This window comes from Giraffa tippelskirchi, chromosome 10 (genome assembly GCF_054371585.1).
Source record: "Giraffa tippelskirchi isolate mGirTip1 chromosome 10, T2T-mGirTip1v1.2.pri, whole genome shotgun sequence".
In the NCBI taxonomy this organism is placed as follows: domain Eukaryota; kingdom Metazoa; phylum Chordata; class Mammalia; order Artiodactyla; family Giraffidae; genus Giraffa; species Giraffa tippelskirchi.
Genome location: NC_137284.1, coordinates 146350806 through 146374310, shown reverse-complemented (window position 1 = coordinate 146374310; position 23505 = coordinate 146350806). Strand labels below are relative to the sequence as shown.

The 23505-nt window shown below is 51.5% G+C and overlaps 1 protein-coding gene across 2 annotated transcripts; it reads right to left on the bottom strand.

Moving 5' to 3' along the window:
• Positions 1-5525: 5525 nt before the first annotated feature.
• On the bottom strand, positions 5526-22214 carry CLEC2L (C-type lectin domain family 2 member L). Of its 2 annotated transcripts, XM_081533195.1 has the most exons (5): positions 22025-22214; positions 11313-11387; positions 8815-8981; positions 7766-7866; positions 5526-6215 (listed from the first exon to the last, which is right to left on the bottom strand). In XM_081533195.1, exons 1-5 carry the CDS (start codon positions 22212-22214, stop codon positions 6104-6106), a joined length of 645 nt encoding a protein of 214 aa, XP_081389321.1. In that variant the 3' UTR covers positions 5526-6103. The 2 variants fall into 2 exon arrangements, with proteins under 2 accessions (XP_081389321.1, XP_081389322.1); XM_081533196.1 differs by lacking the exon at positions 11313-11387 and having other exon boundaries at positions 6104-6215.
• Between the last annotated feature and the right edge of the window lie 1291 nt (positions 22215-23505).

Genomic DNA, 23505 nt, shown 5'->3' with positions numbered 1-23505 from the left:
ACTGAGCCCATGCACTGCAACTGTTGAAGCCTGAGCACCTAGAGCCCATGTTCCACAAGAGAAGCCACCGCAATGAGAAGCCTGGGCACCGCAACTAGAGAGTAGTCCGTACAGCAACAAAAACCCAGCACAGCCAAAACTAAGTAAATAAATTTATTTTGAAAAAAGAATCTCATGCGTACAACAAGCATACAGCTGAAAGATATTTCTCAGCCTCCCACAACCTTCCTGGTCAATGAACTGTGGATGGAACATGTGCCACCTCCAGGCCCCTGTCTGGTCTAGGGTAAGAAATGCTATGATCACAACAAACCCAAAATCTCAGAGGCTTTCTCACTTACACAGTCTGCTGCAAATACAGACACCCTCCAGGGAACCCATCCTCCACATACTGACTTAGCATTTCAGAATGCTCCAGTCTTAGGAAGCCTCCATATAGAAAAACTATGACTGGCAGTGGAGGAGGGGGCAGTATAGAATATGGAGGAGTGTGCGCTGGTTCTTAAATGTTTCCACCAGGAAATGACATGTCACCTTTCCATGGTTAAAGCTCTGGTGTCACCTGACACCCACCTTCAAACAGACCCGGAAATACAGTCCTTCTACATACCCAGAAGGAAAGGAAAGGAAAGGAAAAATTGGTACCTGGTAGCCTCATCTACCACATTCCGTAAAACACATCCTGTGTGAGCCTCTATGTTCAAAGGCCCTGGATGCAGCAACGCTTTTCCATGTGGTTGACCTGCATTAGTCTGCGGTGTGAGCCACAAAGGGATCTTTACTTAGGTAAGCCTCTGAAATGCGAGTATTACAAAAGCTAGCATATTCCAATCCCCTACTCAGCTTACATCATAGTGAAAAAAGATACTAACTTTTTATTAAGCACTTATTACATGTGTGAATTGCTTCGCACAGTACCTGGCCCTATTATAAGCTCTTAATTAGCGTTCATTGTTATTATTCCAATTTTGTCTTAGATGTGTATGTCTTTGTTCAGATGGATTCTGTGCTCTAAAAGATGCTAATGGACGTTGCAAGGTGGTTGAGCATCTTATCTTTTTCTCTAAAACATCTGCAAGTTTTCATACTTTCTGTGGGCAGCTGGACTGGCAGGGCAGATTTCCGAGATCAGAGACGGCATGGTATAGAGGGAAGAAGCACGTGAACCAGGAGTCAAGATCAGTTCAACACACATTTATTGAGCTCCTTTAGTACGCACGAGGCTCTAGAGAAACAAAAGAGCATGAGAGTGGATCCCCGCCTTCTAGGGGCTTACACTTCCGCGTGGATGGTGAACAAGTGAACAAATAAAGCATGATATGTGCAACAATAAGAAGATCAACAAGGAAGAGAGGAGCCACAATACCTGAGGTCTAGCTCTGCCGCTAGATGCTCAACCTTGGAAGCGTTATCTAACCCTCTCTGGGCCTCATGGATAGTAAGAATAGGGTCGATCATTTTTTATCCCTGAAATTCTAACATCTGCGGTTCTCATAATCCTGTGAGGTAGGCCAGGCAGGCACAATTTCTATTTTATTAGAAGTGAAGCCTGGGGTCTGGAGGTTGAGCACAGCAGTCTGAGCTGCACACCTGCTCATTGGTACAGCTAGTCCCAGACCAGACTCTGGCAGATCTTCAGAGCCAGGAGGAAGCACGTCCCCTCCAGGCTGAGGGTGTATCTCTGATGGGTATGGCAGGAAGTTTTCTGGATGCCCGCCTATGTGAATCTCATACTTGCTCCCAGTTTGAAGTTCTCTACCCCCTCCTGGTGTAAGTACACAGCTGACAGTGGACATTTCTGAAAACCAAGTGGTCTTTCACACACAGAACAGCGACATTAGCATAATTATCCCGGAGATCACAGGAATCTTCAGCAGCCAACCCCAGTCACTGCTGGAAGCCCTCCCCGGTCCCGGTCTCAGTCCTATGTGTATGATGCAAAGAACATCTTAGAGGTGGAGGGACTCCTCCCTCTCGGCTCGCGTGCTCCAGGCCACCCCCACTCAGGCCGCCCAGTATGTACGTGCTTAGGGAACGTGAGTGAGCTCACTTAACTGAAGCAAAACAAATTAAAGATCTCATCTTGGCCAGAACTCTAAAATCATGCCACGCCCACCAAAGCATAAAAGACAAGTCTCTTGACAGACAGCCGGCCACGGCTGTCTGCCCCTATGGCAAAAGGTGAAGAGATGACACTCGCCGGCAATCTTATTGTCACAAACAACAATTTTTTTGAGCACATGTTATGTGTGCTACAAAGAGCCAGCAACACATAATCCCTGCCATTCAGGGGCTTATAATCAGACGACAAGAGCGGTCAGATGAGTGAAAAGATGCATCACAGATGAGAAGCTCCACACACTCGGCTGTGTGAGAAGCTCAGTCTTCCTTGCTGGAGGTGCTGGGGGAAGGCGTGGTCACCGAGGGCTGCTGCCAACCCGGAAGCAGTCCTAGGGCGCGTGAACTGGACCTTGAAGCGAGAGAAGGGCAGTAGTCAGTATTTGCGTCACTCACGCTCTATGGGAAATTCCACCTGAAAACCATATGAAGGCAATAAAAGTGAGCAGGAAAAAAAAATCGCCGATGGGCACCCCACGTCCTCTCCCAAGGTGGCTCCTTTGGCTCCTTCTCTCCCCCACCCCCTAGGCTTGTGATGTAGATAGAGCAAGCCCCTTAACCTCCCTGAACCTGCTTCTTCATCTGTTAAGGCTGTAGGAAAATTTACTAAGCAAACACCAGTGAACCTGCCAGCACAGCAACGAACCTTACCACCCAGTGTGTCCTGCTAATAAAATCCCTCCTCGCGCCATCTTCATAGCCAACGTCTGAGGGTGGCCTGGGGGGCGAGCTCCAGCCTTCCTGCCCCCTCCAGGGGCTATTCAGAGGACAGCGCTGCGGTGTGGCTTCAAATCCACCCAGGCTCCCAGCTAAGCACACTCTCAACTCCAGGCGAGTCGCCTCAAAAGGGAAAATCTTCCAAAGGGGTTGAGGAGTGGGCCTGGAGGGTGGTCCTTTGGGGCTGACGGGTGCTCCTTTGGACCTTGCCCCCTACACTTCTCCCTAGCCTGAAGTGAAAGTCGCTCAGTCACGACTCTTTGCGACCCCATGAACTACTATGCAGTCCATGGAATTCTCCAGGCCATTATACTGGAGTGGGTAGCATTTCCCTTCTCCAGATCTTCCCAACCCAGGGATCAAAGCCAGGTCTCCTGCATTGCAGGCGGATTCTTTGCTAGCTGAGCCACCAGGGAAGCCCTACCCTAGACCTCTGCCTAACCGCGCCCCCACCCCCCCACCCCCACCCCACCCCACCCCACCTCCCAGCCCCCAGCCCCCAGCCCAGGGAGACAGCTCTGAGCTCCAGGCTTAGAAACCCGCAGAGGGTCTGGACTCCATACTGCCGCCTGTGGCCTCAGGAGGAACAGCACGCCCACCCAGCCTGGCTCTCTGCCCACGTGGGAGGAGTGGGTGCCTGGCTGGGTTTGTCAGTTTTTTGTTTCGCTTTTGGCCTCGAAGGGCAGCGTGCAAGATCTTCCCGACCAGGGATCGGATGGAACCGCGCCCCCTGCAGTAGAAGGAGGAATCTTAACCGCTGGACCGCCAGGGAAGTCCCTGGCTGGTTTATAACCTTTGAAAGGATTTTCAACGTTTCTCAACTTTGGCGAGCCGGTGTTTTGTTTTGGTCTTGTTCTTTCCTTCCTGGGTAGGAATAGATAAGAAAACTCTGAAAACATCCATGACCTCGAGTCAGAGTTCCTTTTGGTGTTATTCAGTCGCTCAGTCGTGTTTGACTCTTTAGGACCCCATGGACTGCAGCTCGCCAGGCTTCCCTGTCCTTCACCATCTCCCAGAGCTTGCTCAAACTCATGTCCATTCGGTCAGTGATGCCATCAAACCATCTCGTCCTCTGTTGCCCCCTTCTCTTGTCCTCAATCTTTCCCGAAAGAGGGTCTTTTCCAGCGAGTGGGCTCTTCAAATCAGGTGGCCAAGGTTTTGGAGCTTCAGCATCAGTCCTTCCAATGAATATTCAGGCTTGATTTCCTTTAGGATTGACTGGTTTGATCTCTTTTAGCTTTAGAGTTCCTTTAGCTTTGCTGAACTGATTTAGAATTGTTGAGCCGCCCCAGGACAAACCCAAGGTTAGGAGAGCTCACCTGCCAGTGTGCCCTGAGGCAGCAGGCTGAGGAGCGCTGAATGAAAGATAGGATCCCAGGGGCCTGGGTTCCTATTCCCTGCCCTCCCACAGCGCTTCCTCCCCGCCCCCTCATGGCTCCCTTCTTCCCACCTGAACAGCCCTGCTCCTCATGCCTTGGGGCCCTGCCCAGGGACTGTTGGGTCATCTGTGGCAGCATAACCCGCCTCAGGTCCTTTTTAAGAGAATTAAATAAGGTAAGACTAGCATCACTGACTCAATGGACCTGAGTTTGAGCAAACTCCGGGAGATACTGGAGGAAAGAGGAGCCTGGGGTGCTACAGTCCATGGGGTCGCAAAGAGTCGGACACGACTTGGCGACTGAAAAACAACAACAACCAAGGCTTTTGAGACCATCTTTGATGGGAAGATACTGGTGAGAACCGCAGGCCTGTGCATGACTGAGAACAGGTGTGAGTGTGAGACACCCCCCTGCTCACCCTTCAGCCCCCGCCCAACCCAAGCAGCAGCAGCAGCAGCTGACCACTTCCTCAGTCCTCGGCCCCTCAAAACACTTCCCCACAGGGGCTGTAAAGGCGGTGGGCTTCAGCCAACCCCCCACAGGCCACCACCACCACACTGCATTCCTTTAACCTCTTCATTGCAGTCGGATTCCACACTGGCTTCCCCATGAAGACAAAATATGAAACCACAAAATACCCATATTTTACTAAATACCTGGAAAGCTTTCAGAAGAATCAACAAAACCGAAGCTGACAGTTTTGTCTGAAAACTATCAGTAAAAGGAGTGACCGGAGCAGAGCAAGACATGTTTCCCTCTGAGCTATTTTCTCAGCCTCTGCCCCATCCCCCCTTCCTTCCCCACAGACCAAGGGGGGACAGGAAAGGGCCCTCGGACCTGCACAAACTCTTAACCAGCCCAACATGCACATCGTCTCCTCTCATCCTCCCACCTTCTTCACTCTGTCCTCTCCTAAGGCAGAATGAGCCATCCCTCGGCCATGTTCCAGAAAGTTCTGGTGCTTTCCAAGCTGGTCCCTCCACTCCCTGTGTGCTCACTTAGGGGATAAAGCTGTTGATCCCCCTGCCTGGTGTGGTGTCTGGCACATGATTGGTGTGAATAAATGTTTGTCATGTTGAGTCGAATAGTAATGACGCCGCCAGATGGAGCACACCCCTCAGACATCTAATAATAACGCGGTGGCCTGGCAACATTAAACGGTGCCCTGAGGCCACAGAGCATGTTTTTGGCCCTGGTTCCTGCAGGTGTCGCCTGCCACACCGGTGCCTCTTGGTGGTCCCTCCCTAGACGGGCACCCCAAGCCATGCCCCCCTCTCCCAAGCCACGATCACGGAACAAACAGTAGCCGACTTCTCTGGACACCAGTCATCTCTTTATTCCATCAGTGACCAACAGGGCAGCACCACGGACATAGCAGGGGCCTGCCTGAGACCCTGGGCAAGGCCAGAGGGGTGGATGCAGGGACCAGGTGAGGGGGCTGCCCTTCCTGCTTCCCCAGGAGCCAGGAGAGAGATGCCTGGGGAAGGGGTCCATGTGTGCAGACAGTACGGCAGTCTGTCAGCCCCCAGCCTTCCTCAGGGCACCAGGGCCTCCAGAGGAAGGAATGCTCCAGGGAGAGACCTGTTGGGCTGACTAAGGGTAGACTGCGAACTTGAGCGGGCGCTGTGTGCACACGTGTGCACGAGCGAGTGCGTCGGTGTGCATGTGTGTCTGGGGACAGGTGCCTACTGTACTACTGAGCTCGTGGGAGTGGACTGCTGAGCCACAGGACCTGCCTGGGGCCAAGGAGACCAGGGACCAGGACTTGGGGGCTGGGGAAGAGCACCCAGGGGCAGAGAGCATCCTCCTCGCTGCTTCGCTTTGGAGAGGAGCCCCAGGCCAGCAGGTCTCAGAGCCTGGTTGCAGGGTGGCCTCTGGCCTGACCCACCTCACGTGTAGGCCATCTTGCTGCACACCCAGGGCCGGGTCATCAGGCAGTCTGTCGACACTAGCCTGGTGGGCTCCACGAAGACGCACTCCCCCGGGCCCGCGATGGGGAACCTGTGGCCAAGAGAGATGAGACCAGACACTCACTGCTAGCAGATGCTACCCATCGCTGGGCAGCCCCAGAGGCCCTGTGACTTGTCCTTACCTCTGGAGCTCCCCGGCTCTGGGACAGCCCACCCCACAGACCTTGCTAGTGTGGCTCCCACCATCTCCCAACTCTGTAGCACAGCTCCAGTCACCCTGGTGACGCCCACAGATGTGTCCTGGACGCACCCTACACTCCCCATCTGGCTTCCCCATCCTGCCAGGCTCGGCTCACTCGTCCAAGGAGACTGGGGCCCTGTCTAGGACAAGCCTCCCCTGACCCCACCTCCCCACAGCACCCTGTCTGCACCTCTTATAGCTATTAATAGCACAGGAGGTTCTCCCTGCCTAAAACCATCCCTTTTGAAGCTCAACATTTCTTCTTAAACTCATTTTGTCACCCTGACCTGAGTGCCCCACCACCAAGGCCAGAACGGGGGTCTCAGAGGGCATCAGAAGGACCCCAAGAGGGAGTGGGGAGGCCAGAACCACCTCGGAGTGGTCAGAGAAGCATGGCCCCAAGGCCCGCTGGTTGCTGGGTGGTCAACATCCTGGGGCCCCCAGCCTCCAGGGCTTCCTGGGAGCAAGAAGCTTGCAGAAGGGGAGAAGCGGGGGCAGCAGCAAGCAAAACTTTCTCAGCAGCTCTGAGAACAGATCGGAGATGAGGTCAGGACAAGGAAAGAGGAGAAAAAAGGAAGGGGCAGTGAGGACAAAGAGAGGCACCAAATGAAGAGCGCAGGAGACAGGGAGACGCGGGAATAGGGAAGTCTTCATGGCCCGAGGGGCACATCAGGTCAGCAGCTGTGCCCCCACCCAGCTCATTGGGTCTAGTCCTCCAGCCCTAGGGTCTAGATCAGAGGCTGAGGTTCTTACGCCCCTGTGTGTGCTGACCTGTGTCTCCCTAAGCCTAAAGTGCCCCCCCTCTGCTGCCACTATCACCCCACACACCCACCACACAAATCACACGCTCACTGCCACACCACATGGGCCACACAAATAATACCACCCTGGCACATGCACCCTCAAGGTGTTTTCTCTAAGAGGACCCTCCTGGGACCCGTAGTTCAGATCCCCTTTCTCCGTAGTAAAACTGTTCAGGTGGCACGTGACTGCCCAGCAGAGAGGTCCCAGCTCCTCCCCTCCCTCACTGTCAGGTGGGGCCACGTGGCTAAGTTCTGGCCGATGCAGAGGGCTGTCCTGGGATATCCTCCCCTTTCTCTGAGCCACACTGAGCCGTGCAGAGGGACAAGGGAGTCACAAGATGGAAAGAGCCTGGGCCCCTCCCAGCAGCAGGAAGCTCCAATGCCTACATGGAACAGGGCCACCAAACCAGGCTGGACTTTACTGGGGAGACAGTAGTAAAGCCATTCCCATGCCCGGGTCTCTGTCCCTCACCCCTGACCCTTCAGGTGAGTGGCTCTAGCTAACACAAAACCAAGTTCTCCTTCAAAAGGTTCATCTGGGAGGCTAGGTCTTCCCCGGCCTAAACTCAGTGGCCAGAAGATGAAGCCTTGGCTCACGTGTCCGGGTCAAATGGGTCCCCGTTGACCCAGTGGAATTCGTCCCCCACTCTGCGCAGGCCGATCCAGGGCTCCCTCCGTGTGAACTTGAACATGAATTCCTGCACCAAGGAAAGAGGGAAACCTGAGTCAGGTGCGGCCTCCTGACTGCTCACACATCCCCAGATGAACCTCAACTTGGAAGACTGGCTCTCAACATGTGTGGACACCATGAAGGTGACACCTCACTGCACCCCAAGAGTGAGGAGCTGGGTTTACAGATGCACTGCAGTGGCCTTCAAGGGACCTGGACTCTTGGGGCGCACCAGTGGGGCAGAAACCCTGGAACAGGGTTTGTCTCCTCCTAGCTCAGGGACCCAGAATGCCAACATTCTTGATTTTCAGGAAGCCTGGGATTGCTTGGTGGATTATCTGGGACTGGCTGTCCTGGGCCTTTCTCTGTAGAAAGGGGCTATCAGACTATGTATCAGAGACAAACAGAAGTGATTTTAGATTTTGAATTGCACGAACTGTTACCTGCAAAATCCAAAAATGGCCAAGAGACCTATTCATTGTGTTACATTCATATTTCTAGTGATACAACTGCTTGGGGTGTTAGGTGGGACCTCAGACCCTGACTTGTACTAGCTGAAGATGCCAATTTGATATACTGGAGTGGGTTACCATGCCCTCTTCCAGGGGATCTTTCCAACCCAGGGGTCGAGCCCAGGTCTCCCGCATGGCAGGCGGTTTCTTTACTGTCTGAGCCACCAGGGAAGCCCTCACATTTCACAAGTGCCTGTATAATTTGTAATGCTTACACTTGACGGTGTTGAGCTCAGCCAACCAGCCTTGGATGGACGCACCTGGCCTTGACAAGAGCAGTGAGAACAGCCCTTCGTGGAGCTGCCCAGACCCCTCTTGTGGAGCCCACGCACACACCCCACCGGTCTGGAAACAGGTCACAGGGGACGCCAGGTCCTTGGGCGTGGCTCTCCCGGATGGCCCCGCCTCTTTCCCCCAGCTCGCCCAGGCCCCGCCCCTGACACGCCCCCCGCCCCGGCACGCACCAGCTCTTTCTGACTCTGAATCACAGCAAGTGCCGCCTCGTGGCTGTGACAGTACTGCCGGCCCGTGTTCCAGTCTCTCGGTTCCTCCGAGAAGAAGTAGCATTTCCTTCCGTACAGCAGCCAGTCCTCCGGGCAGGGTGCTTCGCACTTGATGCAGCCCTTGGAGGCTGCAGGGAAAAGGAGGGACTCAGTATCTGCCAGCACGGAGGGTCTCTGCCTGGCCCCCAAGAATCCCACTTGGGACCCCCTGACTTTGGTGACCATCAGTCACTTATCTCAGGGAAGGGCCAGTCACAGTGCCTGGCAGGTCGGAGGCTGGGGACTACATGAACTAGGAAGAGCAATTTGGCAGGGACACCCCCGTGAGGGGAAGTATTACAGCAGGTTAACCCCCAGGTTATGTTCTCCCCTCTCTCTGAGCTCCTGGAGGCCGTGGAACCCTAAAAACTCGGACTTGAATCTGGTGACCACACATCCTCTCTCTTCAGCCAGGGTGGGAACCATGCCAGGCTCCATGGGCTCCATAACCACCCCACGCCCCACCTGCACCCCCCCCCACTCTGACCCTTACCCCCACCCACTCTCATTGGCCACACCCTCATCGGCTACGCTGCTGAAGTGCTGAAAAGTTCCTTTTCAATGTTGAGTCCCAATATGCCTTCCTGTTGTGACCTGGCTCCGTGGACCCAGGATCTGCCTCCGGAGTAACCGGGACAGACTTGGTCTGCCTTCTCCTTGAGGAAGGACCCACATCTCCCTCTTCCAGAACTGAACAGACAAACCGTCTCTTCCACAATCCCTTGCAGGGGATGCTCTCCAGACCTTCTCCATCCTGCCTGCCTCACTGTGATCTGCCCACGTCACCCCTAAAACGTTGCCACCAGCACAGGCTGGGACACATCAGCTGTGGTCTGCCACCCAGCAGCGATCGCCACACCCCTTCCAGCTGCCATGGGTTTTCCAGTCTGCAGATGCTCTGCTGAGAAGAATCTGTGGGTATGTGCATAGGTGCACTTTTCCGGGAAGGAAGCCCGGAGCTTCCATGCGATTTTCTAAGGGCCTCCTTGCCAAAAGGAATTCAGCCATACTCTTCGACTCTTTTCCTATGATCTCCTTCCAAGCCAGGTCCCCCTGCCCAGAACACGTGTAAATCTCGTTTAAATCCAAATGCAGGGTCTTGTGTTCATTTCTTCCACAGTCGCTTCATTCACGTTGGCTCATCTGAGTTCTTAACGATGAATTTTAATCTCGATTTCTTTTTCACCTGACCTGTGGAACATCCCTCTTTGGATTGTATTGCCTACAAATTCCATAAGCATATTTTTTTGTTTGTTCTCATACAAGAAGGTTGATTAAAATGTAGACCAGGACAGAGTCAAAAACAGGCCCATGGTACTCAAGCGCCCAAGGGAGCTACCCGCACGCCAACACCAATTAATTAATTAATGGGCACTCGGGCATTCCTGCTCAGTGAGCTGCAGGCCCACTTAGAACTACAAGCCATGCTTTTCCACGAGGATCTCCAAAGACTGCTGTGCTTTCCTCCAATCACAATATGCTCTGTTTACACATTTCTCTGCCCTCCCGACATAGCAGTAGAACAGTTTAATTTGTAGCAGTTAGCCTAGGTGGATCCAAGCTGGTGGTCACCATCTTCTTTTCTAAGTACCCACAGTGCCCTGCTTAGCCTGCACACCCTACAAGTGCAGGTTGGATAGAACTGATATTATCCGTGGATTTTCCTCCCATTTTGAGGTCTTAGGATGCTTCTCAAACATTAAAGACAGAGGTCCGGAAATCACTTTGGCTTGAATCCATTACAAGCAGCAAAGCCCCGGGTCATATAGCCTCACCTGCCTTACTTGTAGTAGCTTCCTCTTTTTTATTCTTCCTTCAACCCTTTCAGTCCTGCCTACCACTGTGTTTCCCTGGACTCTCCTCCTCAGAATGCCCTGTTCTGTGTTCCTCCTGGTCTCCAGGAAACTATTCATTCTTCAGGGTTTACCACACGTGTTCCCCGCTCTGGGAGGCCCCCAGGCAATACCTTATCACTGGACAAGGGAGTTGATGTCATACTACACTTTATATATATATCTCCAGCACTTAGCCCAGGGCCTAACACACAGCCGGGATCAATAAATGTTTGTTGAGTGAGTGAATGAGATCTTTAAGGCTCTTAACCCCAAACTGTCTCTTTCATGAAGCATTGCCCGCCTAACACACACCAAGTTTGTTCAGTGTTCTTGAAGCATTTTTGTAATGGTACCTAAGTAACATCTCCACTTTCACTGCCTGGCTTAGTTAAGGGGATGGATATAATCGATGTGTGAACATATTATTTTAGGCTAAAATGTCATCTAGAACCAACACCCTATTTCCTGTTTACTTTGACCCCCACAAACTTGATGATATGTCTGGAACCTTTCTTGACCTAATTAGACATGCTTTGGGAAAGTGTGTAGGAAATGAATTGCAAATGCTCTGACATCCTTGCTCACCCAAGATGCTCATCACCACCAGGATGGCGAACAGAAGCACTGCGATGGCCCCCAGCAGGAGACGCGTGGTGGTGTCTGAGGAGAGAGAAAGGGGTTTATTATGGCCCATCCCCACAGCCCATTCCCACTGCCAGCCTCAAGTCCTAATACTGAGAAACTAGGGCTGAACCCAGCACTCTGTGTTTGAACAAGCCCTCCAGGGCAGTGGCCCCCAAACTTTTTGGCACCAGGGACCGGTTTCATGGAAGACAATTTTTCCATGGACCAGGGATGGCGGGGGGGAGGGATGATTTGGGGATGAGTCAAGTGCATTACATTTATTTTGCACTTTATTTCTAATTTAACACCAATGCCGATCTGACAGGAGGTACCAGTCCGCAGGCTGGATGTTGGAGACTTCTGGTGCAGGCCATCCTGATGCTGAAGTCTGAAGTGCCATTCTCAAGCACAGGTTTGTCTGATTCTGTGATACTTCTGCTTAAAAACCCTCCCTCAGGGCTACGCACTTGAACTCTTTCTGTGGCTGTTAGCACTTTCCAGTCTCTCATCTCCTGCTGCTTCTTTACCTCATCCCTAGTTTCTGCCAGACAGACTCCTTGAAATACTCCAGTTCACCCTCTCAGCCCTGTGGCTGGATCTTTGCTCCCAAAGTGCTCCTCTTCGACTGCTGTCTCTTGAAATTCTGCCCCACAGCCTCCTCCATCCTCTTCAGGAAGGCTTTCCTGATCCTCTGGCCTCTCCCTTTAAAATTTTATTTATTTATTGTTCTCATCCCAAATTTTAATTTGATTTTTTAAATGTCCATAGCAGGTTTATTCACAATGGTGCGAAAATGGAAACAAGCTAAATGTTCGTCAAAGGGAGAATGGATAAAATGTTGGGCATTCCTTCAGTGGAACCCTGCACGGCAATTTTTTAACTTTCTATTTTATATTGGCGTGTAATTGATTAACAGTGATGTGTTAGTTTCAGGTGTATATAGCAGTGATTCATTATATATATATCTTTCCGTTCTTTTCCAAATTCTTTTCCCATTTAGGTTGTTACATAATATTGAACAGAGTTCCCTGTGCAATACAGTAGGTCTTGTTGGTTATTTTAAGTATAGCAGTGTGTACATGTCAATCCCAAACTCCCTTACCATCCCTCCCCTCAATCTTCCCACCGGTAACTATAAGTTCCTTCTCTAAATTCATGAGTCTGTTTCTGTTTTGTAAATAAATTCATTTGTATCCTTTTGTTTTTTTTAGATTCCACATATAAACGATATCATACAATATTTGTACTTCTCTGTCTGACTTTACTTCACTCAGTATGACAATCTCTAGATCCATCCATGTTGCTGCAAATGGTATTAATTTGATATTTTATGAAAGAACCCTTATAGACTTTACACATAGGGTCTTTGAAAGTTTTATTAATTGTGATAAAATACACATAACATAAAAGTTGCCTTTTTAACTATGCTCAAGGGTGCAATGCTTGGTGTTAATTACATTCACAAAGTTGTGCACTCATCCCCATGCTGCTGCTGCTAAGTCGCTTCAGTTGTGTCTGACTCTGTGTGACCCCATAGATGGCAGCCCACCAGGCTCCTCCGTCCCTGGGATTCTCCAGGCAAGAATACTGAAGTGGGTTGCCATTTCCTTCTCCAACACATGCATGCATGCTAAGTCGCTTCAGTCGTGTCCAAATCTATGCGACCCCAGGCTTCTCTGTCCACAGGATTCTCTAGGCAAGAATACTGGAGTGGGTTGCCAGTTCCTTCTCCATGTTCCTGTGATCTACTTGTAAAACTTTTTCATCATCCCAAACAGAAACTCTGTACTGATCAAACATTAATGCCTCATTCCCAACCCCCTCCAGCCCCTGCTAATCTCTCATTCACTTTCTGACTCTATATATTCACCTGTCCTAAGCACCTCATGTAAATGGAATCATATCTGTCTTTTGGGGTCAGACTTCTTTCGCTTAACATATTGTTTTCAATGTTCATCCATATTGTAGCACATATCAAAATTTCATTCCTTTTTATGGCTGAATAATATTCCATTGTATGATTACATACATTTTGTTTATCCATCCATCCATTGACAGACTGTTTCCATCTTTTAGTTATTATGAATCATCCTGCTGTGAACATTGGCCAACAAAGATCTGTTTGAGTCCCTGTTTTCAACTCTTTGGGGTATATACCTAGGAGTAGAATTGCTGGATCATATGGTAATTCCACATTTAACTTATTGAGGACACACCAAACTGTTTTCCACAGCTGCAACAACATTTTGCATCCTACCAGCAATGCCAACACCACATGTTCTAATTTCTCCATCTCCTCACCAACACTTGTTAGCTCCCACTTTTGTTTGTTATAACCATTCTAGTAGATGAGAAAAGTGAAAGTGAAAGTCACTCAGTCATGTCAGACTCTGTGCGACCCTATGGACTGTAGTCTGCCAGCCTCCTCTGTCCATAGAGTTCTCCAGGCCAGAATACTGGAGTGAGTGGCTGGGCCCTTCTCCAGGGGATCTTCCCAACTCAGGGGTCAAACCCAGGTCTCCCATATTGCAGGTGGATTCTTTACCATCTGAGCCACTAGTAGATGAGAACTCCCATTTTGTTTTTAAATCCTTTAAAAATGTTTTATGTTATATATGTGCATAGATGAAAGAACCACCTCCACAGCCCACCGCTGGGTTGTCCACCCATATGCGCTAAGTACCAAAGTCAAGAGGAAGTATCTATTAATAGAAATATCTACAGAAATTCAGCATTCCTGTGACATCCAAGTGCCTGATACTGTTTCTAGTAATTCATCTGTATTGTACTTCACAACAGCTTGGAAAATGAAACCTGGTCCTTTATCAAGGATCTGCAAAGCGACAGATCCAAAGTCAAGAAATTCTACCAGGCTTCTCTAAACAAACTAACAACCAAAGACCATCGCCCCTTCCATAGAGGCAACTACTTCCAACTCCTTCAGCGAATTCTTTCGGTATTTACCTCCAAATCTCTAAAAGCTTTGTGTCAAGAAGTCAATACTACTCAACTTTTCTATTTAAGACATTACTTGTTGACGTTCCACAATAATGAGGAAGATTTAATTCTCTGCATTATTGTCCCACCCTAACCACTCACATACTACTTACTGTCTCAACATCAGTTTGGTTTGGACTGATAATTTGGTGAAGTTTTTTTTTTTTTTTTTTTTGGCCATGCTACACAGCTTGTGGGATCTTAGCTCTCCTGACCAGGGATAAAACCTGTGCCCCCTGCATTGGAAGTGAGGAATCTTAACCACTGTACCACCAGGGAAGTCTCAGTGTTCTTTTCTTATGACAATGTAAATGCTGCTCCCAGCAAGCTATGCAGTGTATTACAACTGTTATTTCTACACAACTTCTTGTTTCCCTGTAATTAATCATTTTCCTTTGCCTACACTTCTGTGTGCTCATCCTGATTTCAATTCCAAAGTTCCTTTAAGCTGATGAGGCAAAATCAGGAATCCCACTCTACTTCTGTCTTAGTCTGCACAGGCTAACAAAATCCCTAGACTGGATGGCTGAAGCAACAGACACTTCTGTCTCCCAGTTCTGGAGGCTGGCGAGTACAGGATCAAGGTTACCAGCAGATCCATTCTTGGTCAGGGCTCCCATGGTGGGGTTAATGCCCTTACAAAAAGAGGACAAGACACCAGAGCAGAGAGAGGAAGCCCTCACATCCACTTTGCCTTTTTGCTCTATTTCCTGAAGATTTTTTTAAACTTTATCTTCCCACTCTCTACTGAATCTTTTATTCTTACGATTATTTTTAACTTCCAAGGTTTTCGGGGGTTTGTTACTGCTGTTCCCTGAATACTCCCTCCTAAAGCATCCTGTTCTTATTTTAATGATGTGAAATTTTCTCTTCTCTCTCTGAATAATACTGACAGTTTTTTAGTTGATTTTTTTGGGGGAAGCAGGGGGGTTGGGGGAGAGGTAGGCAGAAAGTTTATTCTGTATAATCGCTGTTTTTTCCAAACTGCTTTTTCCCCCCTGTTCATGTGTTTTAATCTCTAGCTTTCATGTCAGGGACTTTCCTCATACATCTAGAGATCCTTGGTTATTTGTTCATGATTAAGGCAGGAGGAATAAGACTTTATTGGTGCCTCTGAGACTGTGAGAGGAGCTTATTAACTGTGGAGGTCATGGAGGAGTGACCTGGCTGGGTCAGTCCTCAAAGCTCTCTGTCTAGCACTTGATTTTATTATTTTTTAAAAATATTTATTTATTTGACTCTGCTGGGTCCTAGTTGTGGCCTGTGGGATCTTAGTTCCCTGACCAGGAATTGAACCTGGGCCCCCTGCCTCGGGAGTGCCAGGTCTTAGCCACTGGACAACAAGGGAAGTCCAGTTCTCTGTTTGTGGACCTCCTTGGGTTTCTCCTTTTGGGTCGGCGTCCCTGGGGGCTGCCCCTCTGTTTTCACTCCTGGAGGATGTAGTCTTGGCTGGGAGAGGCGAGGAGGCCATCCTCAGCCCTCAATCCGTAGATGCTGCCTTGTTTGCTCTTTTGTCTGGAGGCCCTCTCTCCCCAGGGCAGAGGAGTGGGGAGAGGGTCACAGAGTGGGAAGAGGACTGGGGACCTGAAGTCTCCCTAACACGGGTTCACTCGCCCTCCTGACATCAGCTCCCTCTTCACTCACTGCTCTGCTGACCAGTGTGGGGTCCCGCATGCTCCTCTGCTTCCTGAACTTTCTAAGGCTGGGGGAGTCAGTGTCAGTTATTGATCATTGATCATCACTGATCATCATCATTGATCCTTAGCTCCCAAATGTGTTGCTATTGTTTTCTCTCCTGTTCTTGTTATTCTTGTGGTCTTTTTAAAAAATCCCTTTATTGGGTTTTTAAGGGGAAGAAAAATGCATGTCTTCAGTCTGTCATCTTTACTTGCAAGTCCCTTTATTGGGGCTTCCTTGGCGGTCCAGTGGTTAAGACTCTGCGCTTCCACTGCAGGGGGCATGGGTTCAATCCCTGGTCAGGGACCTAAGATCCTATATGCTGCAGTGACCTCCTCCCAAAAAAAAAGGAGGAAAAAAAACCCCCTTTTACTATTGTATTAGTGAGTTTCAGAAGGGAAAGAAAAATGCATGTGTTTAGTCTGCCATCTTTACTTGCAAGTCCAACAGACATTCGGGAGTCCTTCCTATGGGCATGGTTTGTACTGACAATCGAACAGGATCCAGAGGCGGGTAGCTCCAGGCTCCGTAAGAGCAGAGGGCTGAACCCCCTCTCTGTCGGCTCTGCCATCCCCAGGGGCTGCGTGTTGTAAGGCTGATCCCCTTGAGCTGCATGGTGGCTGCCTGTGGCAAGCGCGCTGTGTGAATCCTTTTTCCTTCCGTAAACGCCTCTCAGTCCACATCGTAAACCACTTCACCTGGGTTCACACCCCAGCTCTGCCACTTTCTTGTGGCAAAGTTACTTAGCTTCTATTTCATTTTTCTCCTCTTTAAGACAAAGTCAGCATAGTATCTGCCTCTTAGAATTTTATGAGAATTCAATGAATAGTGCTTAGGGCAGTGCTTGGCACGGTAAGCTATCCTTCAGTGTCAACAATTACCATCATGATGGTTATCGGCCCACAGGCTCCTTTTGGGAAGTTGTTCAGTTGCCCAGTCATGTCCGACTCTTCACAACCCCGTGGACTGTGGCACGCCAGGCTTCCCTGTCCCTCACCATCTCCTGGAGCTTGCCCAAGTTCATGTCCATTGCATCTGTCCTTTTGAGTAAGGGTTGTGCTTTCCTCACGTTTGGGTTCCCTCTAACAGGGTGCAGTCATCACCTGGTATGTTACAGAGCACCCACTGGGACTGAAAACACACAGGGAATCTAGTTGCCCTGAATGACAATGCCCTTGACCATGTGGATATACACCTGCTCTCAGGAAAAGGGACTCTGTGCCTGCATCTCCAGCATCGCCAGAACTGAGGACTCTCCTCATCTTTCATGGGATAACTGCCTTGGACACTGTGCTGTGGACAGACAGAGGACATGCTACAGGATCTGACTCTTCATTCACTGGACAACCCCAAACAATGTGGTATTAGTTTCCTAGGTCAACGTAACAAAGCATCACAAACTAGGTGGCTTAAAACACCAGAAATGTGTCGTCTCATAGCTCTGAAGCCCAGAAGTCCACAATCAAGGTGTCAGCAAGCCATGCTCCCTCTGAGACCTGTAGGCAAATTCTTCCTGGCTCTGTCCTCATTTCTCCTGGTTTACTGGTGATCTCTGGCCCTCCTGGGCTTGCAGTTGCATCATTCCAGTCTCTGCCTTCATCGTCACATCCTTCTCCCTGTGTGTCTGTCTTCATGTGACCATCTCTTAGAAGGACACCAGTCACATTGGGTTAGGAGCCCACTCTACTCCAGTATGCCCTCATCTGAACTAATTACAACTGCAGTGACCATATTTCCAATCAAGGTCATAATGTGAGGAACTGTGGAGTTAAGATATCCCCCTTAGAGGGAAACAATTCAAGCCAGAACAAGTATATAACTCAGCAATCTTTCCTTGTATTCACTGGCCTTTATTAAATGGAGTTTGAGGGTGCAGTTTATTTATGTTATAAATGCGTATGATTTAGCCTAATGTTAGAAATTGTTCTTTCTAAAGAACTGAAAAAAATTTGGCTCCCAAGCCCAGACAAATCCCCCAACACGCTCATATAACAATGCAAAAGAGACTCATAGCTGACGTCCCTAAGTTGACAGTCAAAAACTCTCAAATGTAGAATTTGGTAATTTTTAAAATTTTAAGAGGCTTTGCTAAATGTATGTGTGTGGTTTTGAGCAGGAAGTTGTGGGTTTATGCCTAATCAAGAAACTTTCAACATTAAAAATTCAGAATTGGTGAGCACTGAAAAATCTATAGCCTGAGATTTGCAGAATCATCTGTGGTCCCCCCGCTCTTGTACCCCTAGGCTGCTTTTCCTCACCCCCGCACCCTCAGTGCCAGAAATATTTCCATCTCCAATCACCTCCAGTCTTTCCAGCACCCAGATGGCAGCTCTGGATCACTTTTGCAATCTGTCCCCCAAGGCTGAGAGTGGAAGGAAAGGTTAATAGCACAGGGAGAGGACTCGATCCGAGGAATTTCTGTTTGGCTTCCTATTTATAAAGCTAACTGTTCATCAAAGGAAAGTCTTAAAGACCTGGGCTCTAATCCCAGCTTTAGATTTAAGATGTTTTCCATGTCACTTAACCTGTGAAGAGGAAAAAATATCTGCTGGAGGTGGCAGGGTCGTCTGAGGAGCACATGTAGGAGAGCCGCGTGCGTCACAAGCACAACTCGATTCTCTCCAATTAGCCTCACCGAGCCCGGTGCCCTTGGTCAGGTCAGGACAGGGTAAGAGCTCTCACGTCAGAGGGCCTCGTGGCAAACCCAACGGGGCTTCATGTGTGATAGAGCAATGTGTGTCCTTGGGCAAGACACTGAGCCTCTCTGAGTCTCAGTTTCCTCATGTATAAAATACACACGACATTTATCCAGCCCGTGGAAGGGCAGACATGAGGGTTAAATGTGACAGTTATATGAAAGCCCCAGCACAGGGTTGGCACGTAGCAGGGGCTTGATAAATATTCAGCACGTGGTAATAAAGGAGCACAGGCCCCCTGAGAGTTCAGCTTGGTCAAATCAAGAAGTCTCAAGACAGGGACTTCCCTGGCTGTCCAGTAGTTAGGACTCTGCACTTCCAACGCAGGGCATGAGGGTTCAATACCTGGTCGGGGAATTAAGATCCCACATACCCCGCAGCTCAACCAAAAGAAGAAGAGGTCTTAAAATAGATGCTTGGCTTAAGCAAGGGCTGCAAAATAAATCTCTTGGTCCGCAGACATGGCAGACTTCTCATTCCATCACGGGGGTTTCATCATGGGATCATTAGGTGGGCCCCAGTTTGATCCTTTCGTCAGGAAAATCCCCTGGAGAAGGGCATGGCAATCCACTTCAGTATTCTTGGACTTCCCTGGTGGCTCAGACAGTATAGAATCTGCCTGCAATGTGGAAGACTTGGGTTCAATCCCTGGGTCAGGAAGATCCCCTGGAGGAGGGCGTGGCAACCCACACCAGTATTCTTGCCTGGAGAATCCCATGGACAGTGGAGCTAGGCGGGCTACAGTCCATGGGGTCACAAAGAGTTGGACACGACTGAGTGACTTAGCATGCACACAGTTCAGGGTGGGCTGTGGACTCACAGTAGGCAGACCAGCAGCCAAAGGATTTCGATTGAGCAGACAGTCATACACTTTGCCTGGGTTCCCCTACCGGGCTCTAGGGACTGGGGAAAGGGGTCATCTGCACATACCCTACACCCCAGCACCTCTGTGTAGCCCTGAGAGGCAGAAATCTTTCTCTAGCTTAGCAGGTGGGGAAACTGAGGCTTGGACAAGTTTGAAAACCTGCCAGCACACTGGCAGTGAAAGGATCTGGCTCAGGCTTAGCCAACCCCAGAACCCGTGTGCTCTCTGCCCCTCAACAGGTTCCCTCGGCCCCTGCCCCACGATCTCTTCAAGCACAGGGATGTTCCCTGTGCTGAGAGCTGCGCCAGGACAGTGGGCCCTCCAGGAGGGTGTGTGGGAGGTGAGGAAGACTGGGGGGTGTGTAGGCCAGCACAGGGCAGGACCTTGGAGAGCACCAACCTGGTGTGAGAGCTCCCCTCTCCCGGCTGGAGATGCCGCGCCCAGGGAACACCCAGGAGATGCTCAGAGGACCAGCAGAGGGGAGGCCCCTGGCAAGGACACAGAATCCACGTGCTAAAACAATGGGAAAGGCCCACAGGCCCCAAATGCTGAGCCCCTGAGGTCCACAGGCATCAGAGTAGGGCTGCTTCTGATGCACCATGTGAACAGGGCAAGGGACCAGAGGTGCCCCGAGACCCAGAATCAGGCCAAGTAGGGAGCCATGCCTGGACAGCTGAGATGAGGCAGGTAGACAAGGACCACAGGGTGGCCCGGAAGACCCAGTGTCCTGAGAGACCCCCTGGACCATTTCCTGCTGGGCATGCAGCCTCTTCTTCAGCCTAACTTGCAGATGGTTGGCCCAGTCACCCCTGGGAGTAGGAAGCAGATGAGGCCAAGGTCAGGATGTGGAGTAAGACAGGAGGCGGCAAGCTGGGGGTGTTGAAAGAGGCCACACCACCTCTGAAATGGCCTTAACCCCTGGGGGTTAGAACTAGGTTGGGGCAGATCCTGGATAAATGTTTACGAATGAATGAGTGGAGAATACAGGCAAGAGGCGTGAGCAACTTCAAGAAATAACTTGGGCAGGAGGGAAGCAGGGTGTCACAGGCAAATCTAACAATGTGCCTGGAGATGCACATCAAAGAGAGGGGTCTGTTCACCTTTATCCAGCTCAGCTCTTCTCAGCCTGGAGTTCCTCTGCAAAGGTTCTTCTTCTCCAAGTTCCAACATTTTTGCCTCCTTTGTCCCAAATCACCACCCAGGTGTCCAGCTTTCCCCCCCAGTCTGCACTTCCCCCCACCCCCAGGCCATCCGTGTCCCCTGGTCCACCCACCTTTGGGTCAAACGTAGACACGGCTGACCCCATCTCTCCCTCCTCGGCCAGGCCCCTGCCCTGGCTGGCACTGGCTATGTCCCTCCTCTGACCATGGCCCTCTGACCATGGGCCCACCTTCCTCACTGACCTGGCCTTGGTCTGACCCCTCTGGGCCACCATCGCTTTTCCAAGGGCAAACTTGCTTGGAAAATGAAACCCGCTTCATTTTCATTCTATGCTTTAAATCTCTCAGTAGTTGCCTCAGACAAAGTCCAAACTCTTTAGCAAGGCGTGGGTGGCCGTTCACAGTCTGGGTCCTCCGGATTCCTCGCTTCTCACCCCTCCCTGATCCTGGTACTTTGAAGGTCAGTTCCCCACAAGGGACAGGCTAGCTCTCGCTATTTGACCCCTGAACATGTCACTCCTTCTCTTTCCATATGCCTATGAGGTCACCTACTCCAGGAAGTCCTCCTATCCTGATACTCCTTCGCTAATGGCTGGGTAATCCAGCTTAGGGCTTCCCTAGCTGATGCTGTCCCGGTCCTCAGCCTTGGGACTCTGGCTGTCAATAGTACCAAGAAACTTCCAGAGGACCAGCCCTCTGGCCACACCTCCCACACCACACACCACCAGTGGCCACACAAGCAGACTGGGAGAACTCATGAACTTAAACTCTCTTTTCCACTTTGGTTGCCGCCCCCCTCGGCCAGTCAGGGGTCACCTCCTGAGCCCCTCTGACTGAAAGAGGTAGGTGGGACCCCTGCAGGTTCTCCAGCCCATCACCTCCAGGCGTTCCCCGCCACCTCCCAGCCAACCCCTTCTCACAGGGCATTAACACAGCGACTGGGGTCTACAGCTTTTGCGCTTTGTCCAGGGCGTTTTCACTGCTGGAGAGTCAAGCCGCTCTCTCAATATGCCTCCCAGGTGAGTTCGGGACAGTAACCGCCCCCTTCACTCATGAGGAAATTGAAGCTCAGCGCGTGAAACCTACTCCCAAGGTCAGAGTGTAAGTTAGCTGCAGAGATAGGTGGTCCCCAGTTACCTCCTCCCCGCTGCCCCGCAATGTGGCATTCGATGCCCTGACATCCATCCTCGGGGGTCCAGAGTCGCCCTCCCCGCCCTCCCCACGGGAGATCGGCCAAGGTGACTCTGTCCCGCCTCTCGCGTCCCGCTCACCGCTTACCCTCCAAGGCCGCTTTCCAGCTGGTGCTGCCCTCGTAGCCCGACCCCGATCGCCGCAGCAGCCCCTCTGGACCGCGGCCCTCCGCCTCGGCTGGCGAGCGCGGCCTGGGGGCGGCAGGGGCTGGCGCGGGGCGAACGGCTGGAGGCGGCGGCGGCCGGGTGCGCGCGGGGGGCTCCCGGGCCGGCTCCATGCCCGGCGCTCCGCCGCGCCGCGCCCGCGCTCCTGTGCCGGGGTGCGGGGCCCAGCCCCACGCGCACTCGGCGCTCCGCGCGCCCTGCGGGCCCCCCAGGCCGGCCTCGGTGGGCGAGGGCCGCGGCTCGTGCAGGCCGGGGCTGAGCCCGGCTCCCCGCGCCGGACCCGCTGCACCCGGTGGCCGCCGCCGCCGCCGCCTGGGTCCCCGCGCGCCTGCCCGGCGGAGCCGCAACCTCCGCGCAGAGCCGAGGCGCGGGGGAGGAGCGCGGGGAGGCGCGGGGGCCGGGAGCGAGGGAGGAGGCGCCGGGAGCGCGGACGGCCCCACCGCCTGGGGCCGCCGGCCTCCCGCCCCCTCGGCAGGAGTCCAGATGCTGCGGAGCGCGGCGCCGGGAGCTGGGAGTCCTGACTTCCAGTCCACCTGCCAGTTTCTATTAAAACGGGAATCAAGTTCCCGCGGACGACGCAGCGAGGCTCAAGGAAGATGAGGGGCTTTCCTCCGGGCCACCCTGGAGCCAGAGCAGAGGGGTGATGGCTGGGACGTGGCCCAGACTCTTGGCAGATGAGAGAAACGACGGAATCGGTGAGCAAGAGAAAGCCAAGGGCCGAGGAGACGCGCGGAACAGCATTTCCGATTCACTTAAAGTTGACTGAGCCTCTAATACGTGCCAGGAGATTTTTTTACGAACCTTAACTGACAACATCCTCAATTTAGGTTGAGAACGGGGAGTTAGAGAGGTCAAGGGCATTGCTGAAGGCAGCACCGTACAGGCGCGCGTTAGGCCACTGTTCTACTCTGGGGCCAGGGCTTCCTGGATGGTCTTCACTCCCGTGGCTCTTTCCGTGCTTGACCCCAGGTCACCTCAGGCACCACGCGGAGGCTGGCATGTTCTTCTCCAGGCCCCATCCCACATCTGTTTCTTATCTCAGTCTATGATCCCTCATTCTCAACCCTCCTGCTCTCTCCCCCACCAAATCCAGCAAGGTACCAACAACTCCTATGAATTCTCCCTGTCAGTGGCTCCATCTGTCCATCCTTCTCTCTTCCTGCAGCCACTCACCAAACACAAGTCCATTTCACCTCTGGTCTGATTGCAACCCCCGCCTCCTAACGGTCTCCCTCAACGTTGCACAGCCATCATCTCTACCTAATTCCAGAACATGTTCACCATCCTAGAAAGAAACCTGGTACCCATCAAGCAGTCACTCCTCATCCCCCTCTCCCCCAGCCCCTGGCAACTGCTAGCTGCTTTCTGTCTCTGTGAGATTGCATGTTCTGGATATTTCGTATC

Excerpts from the sequence above, each read along its gene's own strand:
- CLEC2L (XM_081533195.1), bottom strand. The coding sequence starts at position 22,214 with ATGGAGCCGGCCCGGGAGCCCCCCGCGCGCACCCGGCCGCCGCCGCCT. Across the intron at positions 8,982-11,312 it reads GGTGGTGATGAGCATCTTGG|CCTCCAAGGGCTGCATCAAG; the intron begins GTGAGCAAGGAT and ends TTTTCCCTGCAG. Across the intron at positions 7,867-8,814 it reads TTCAGAGTCAGAAAGAGCTG|GAATTCATGTTCAAGTTCAC; the intron begins GTGCGTGCCGGG and ends TCCTTGGTGCAG.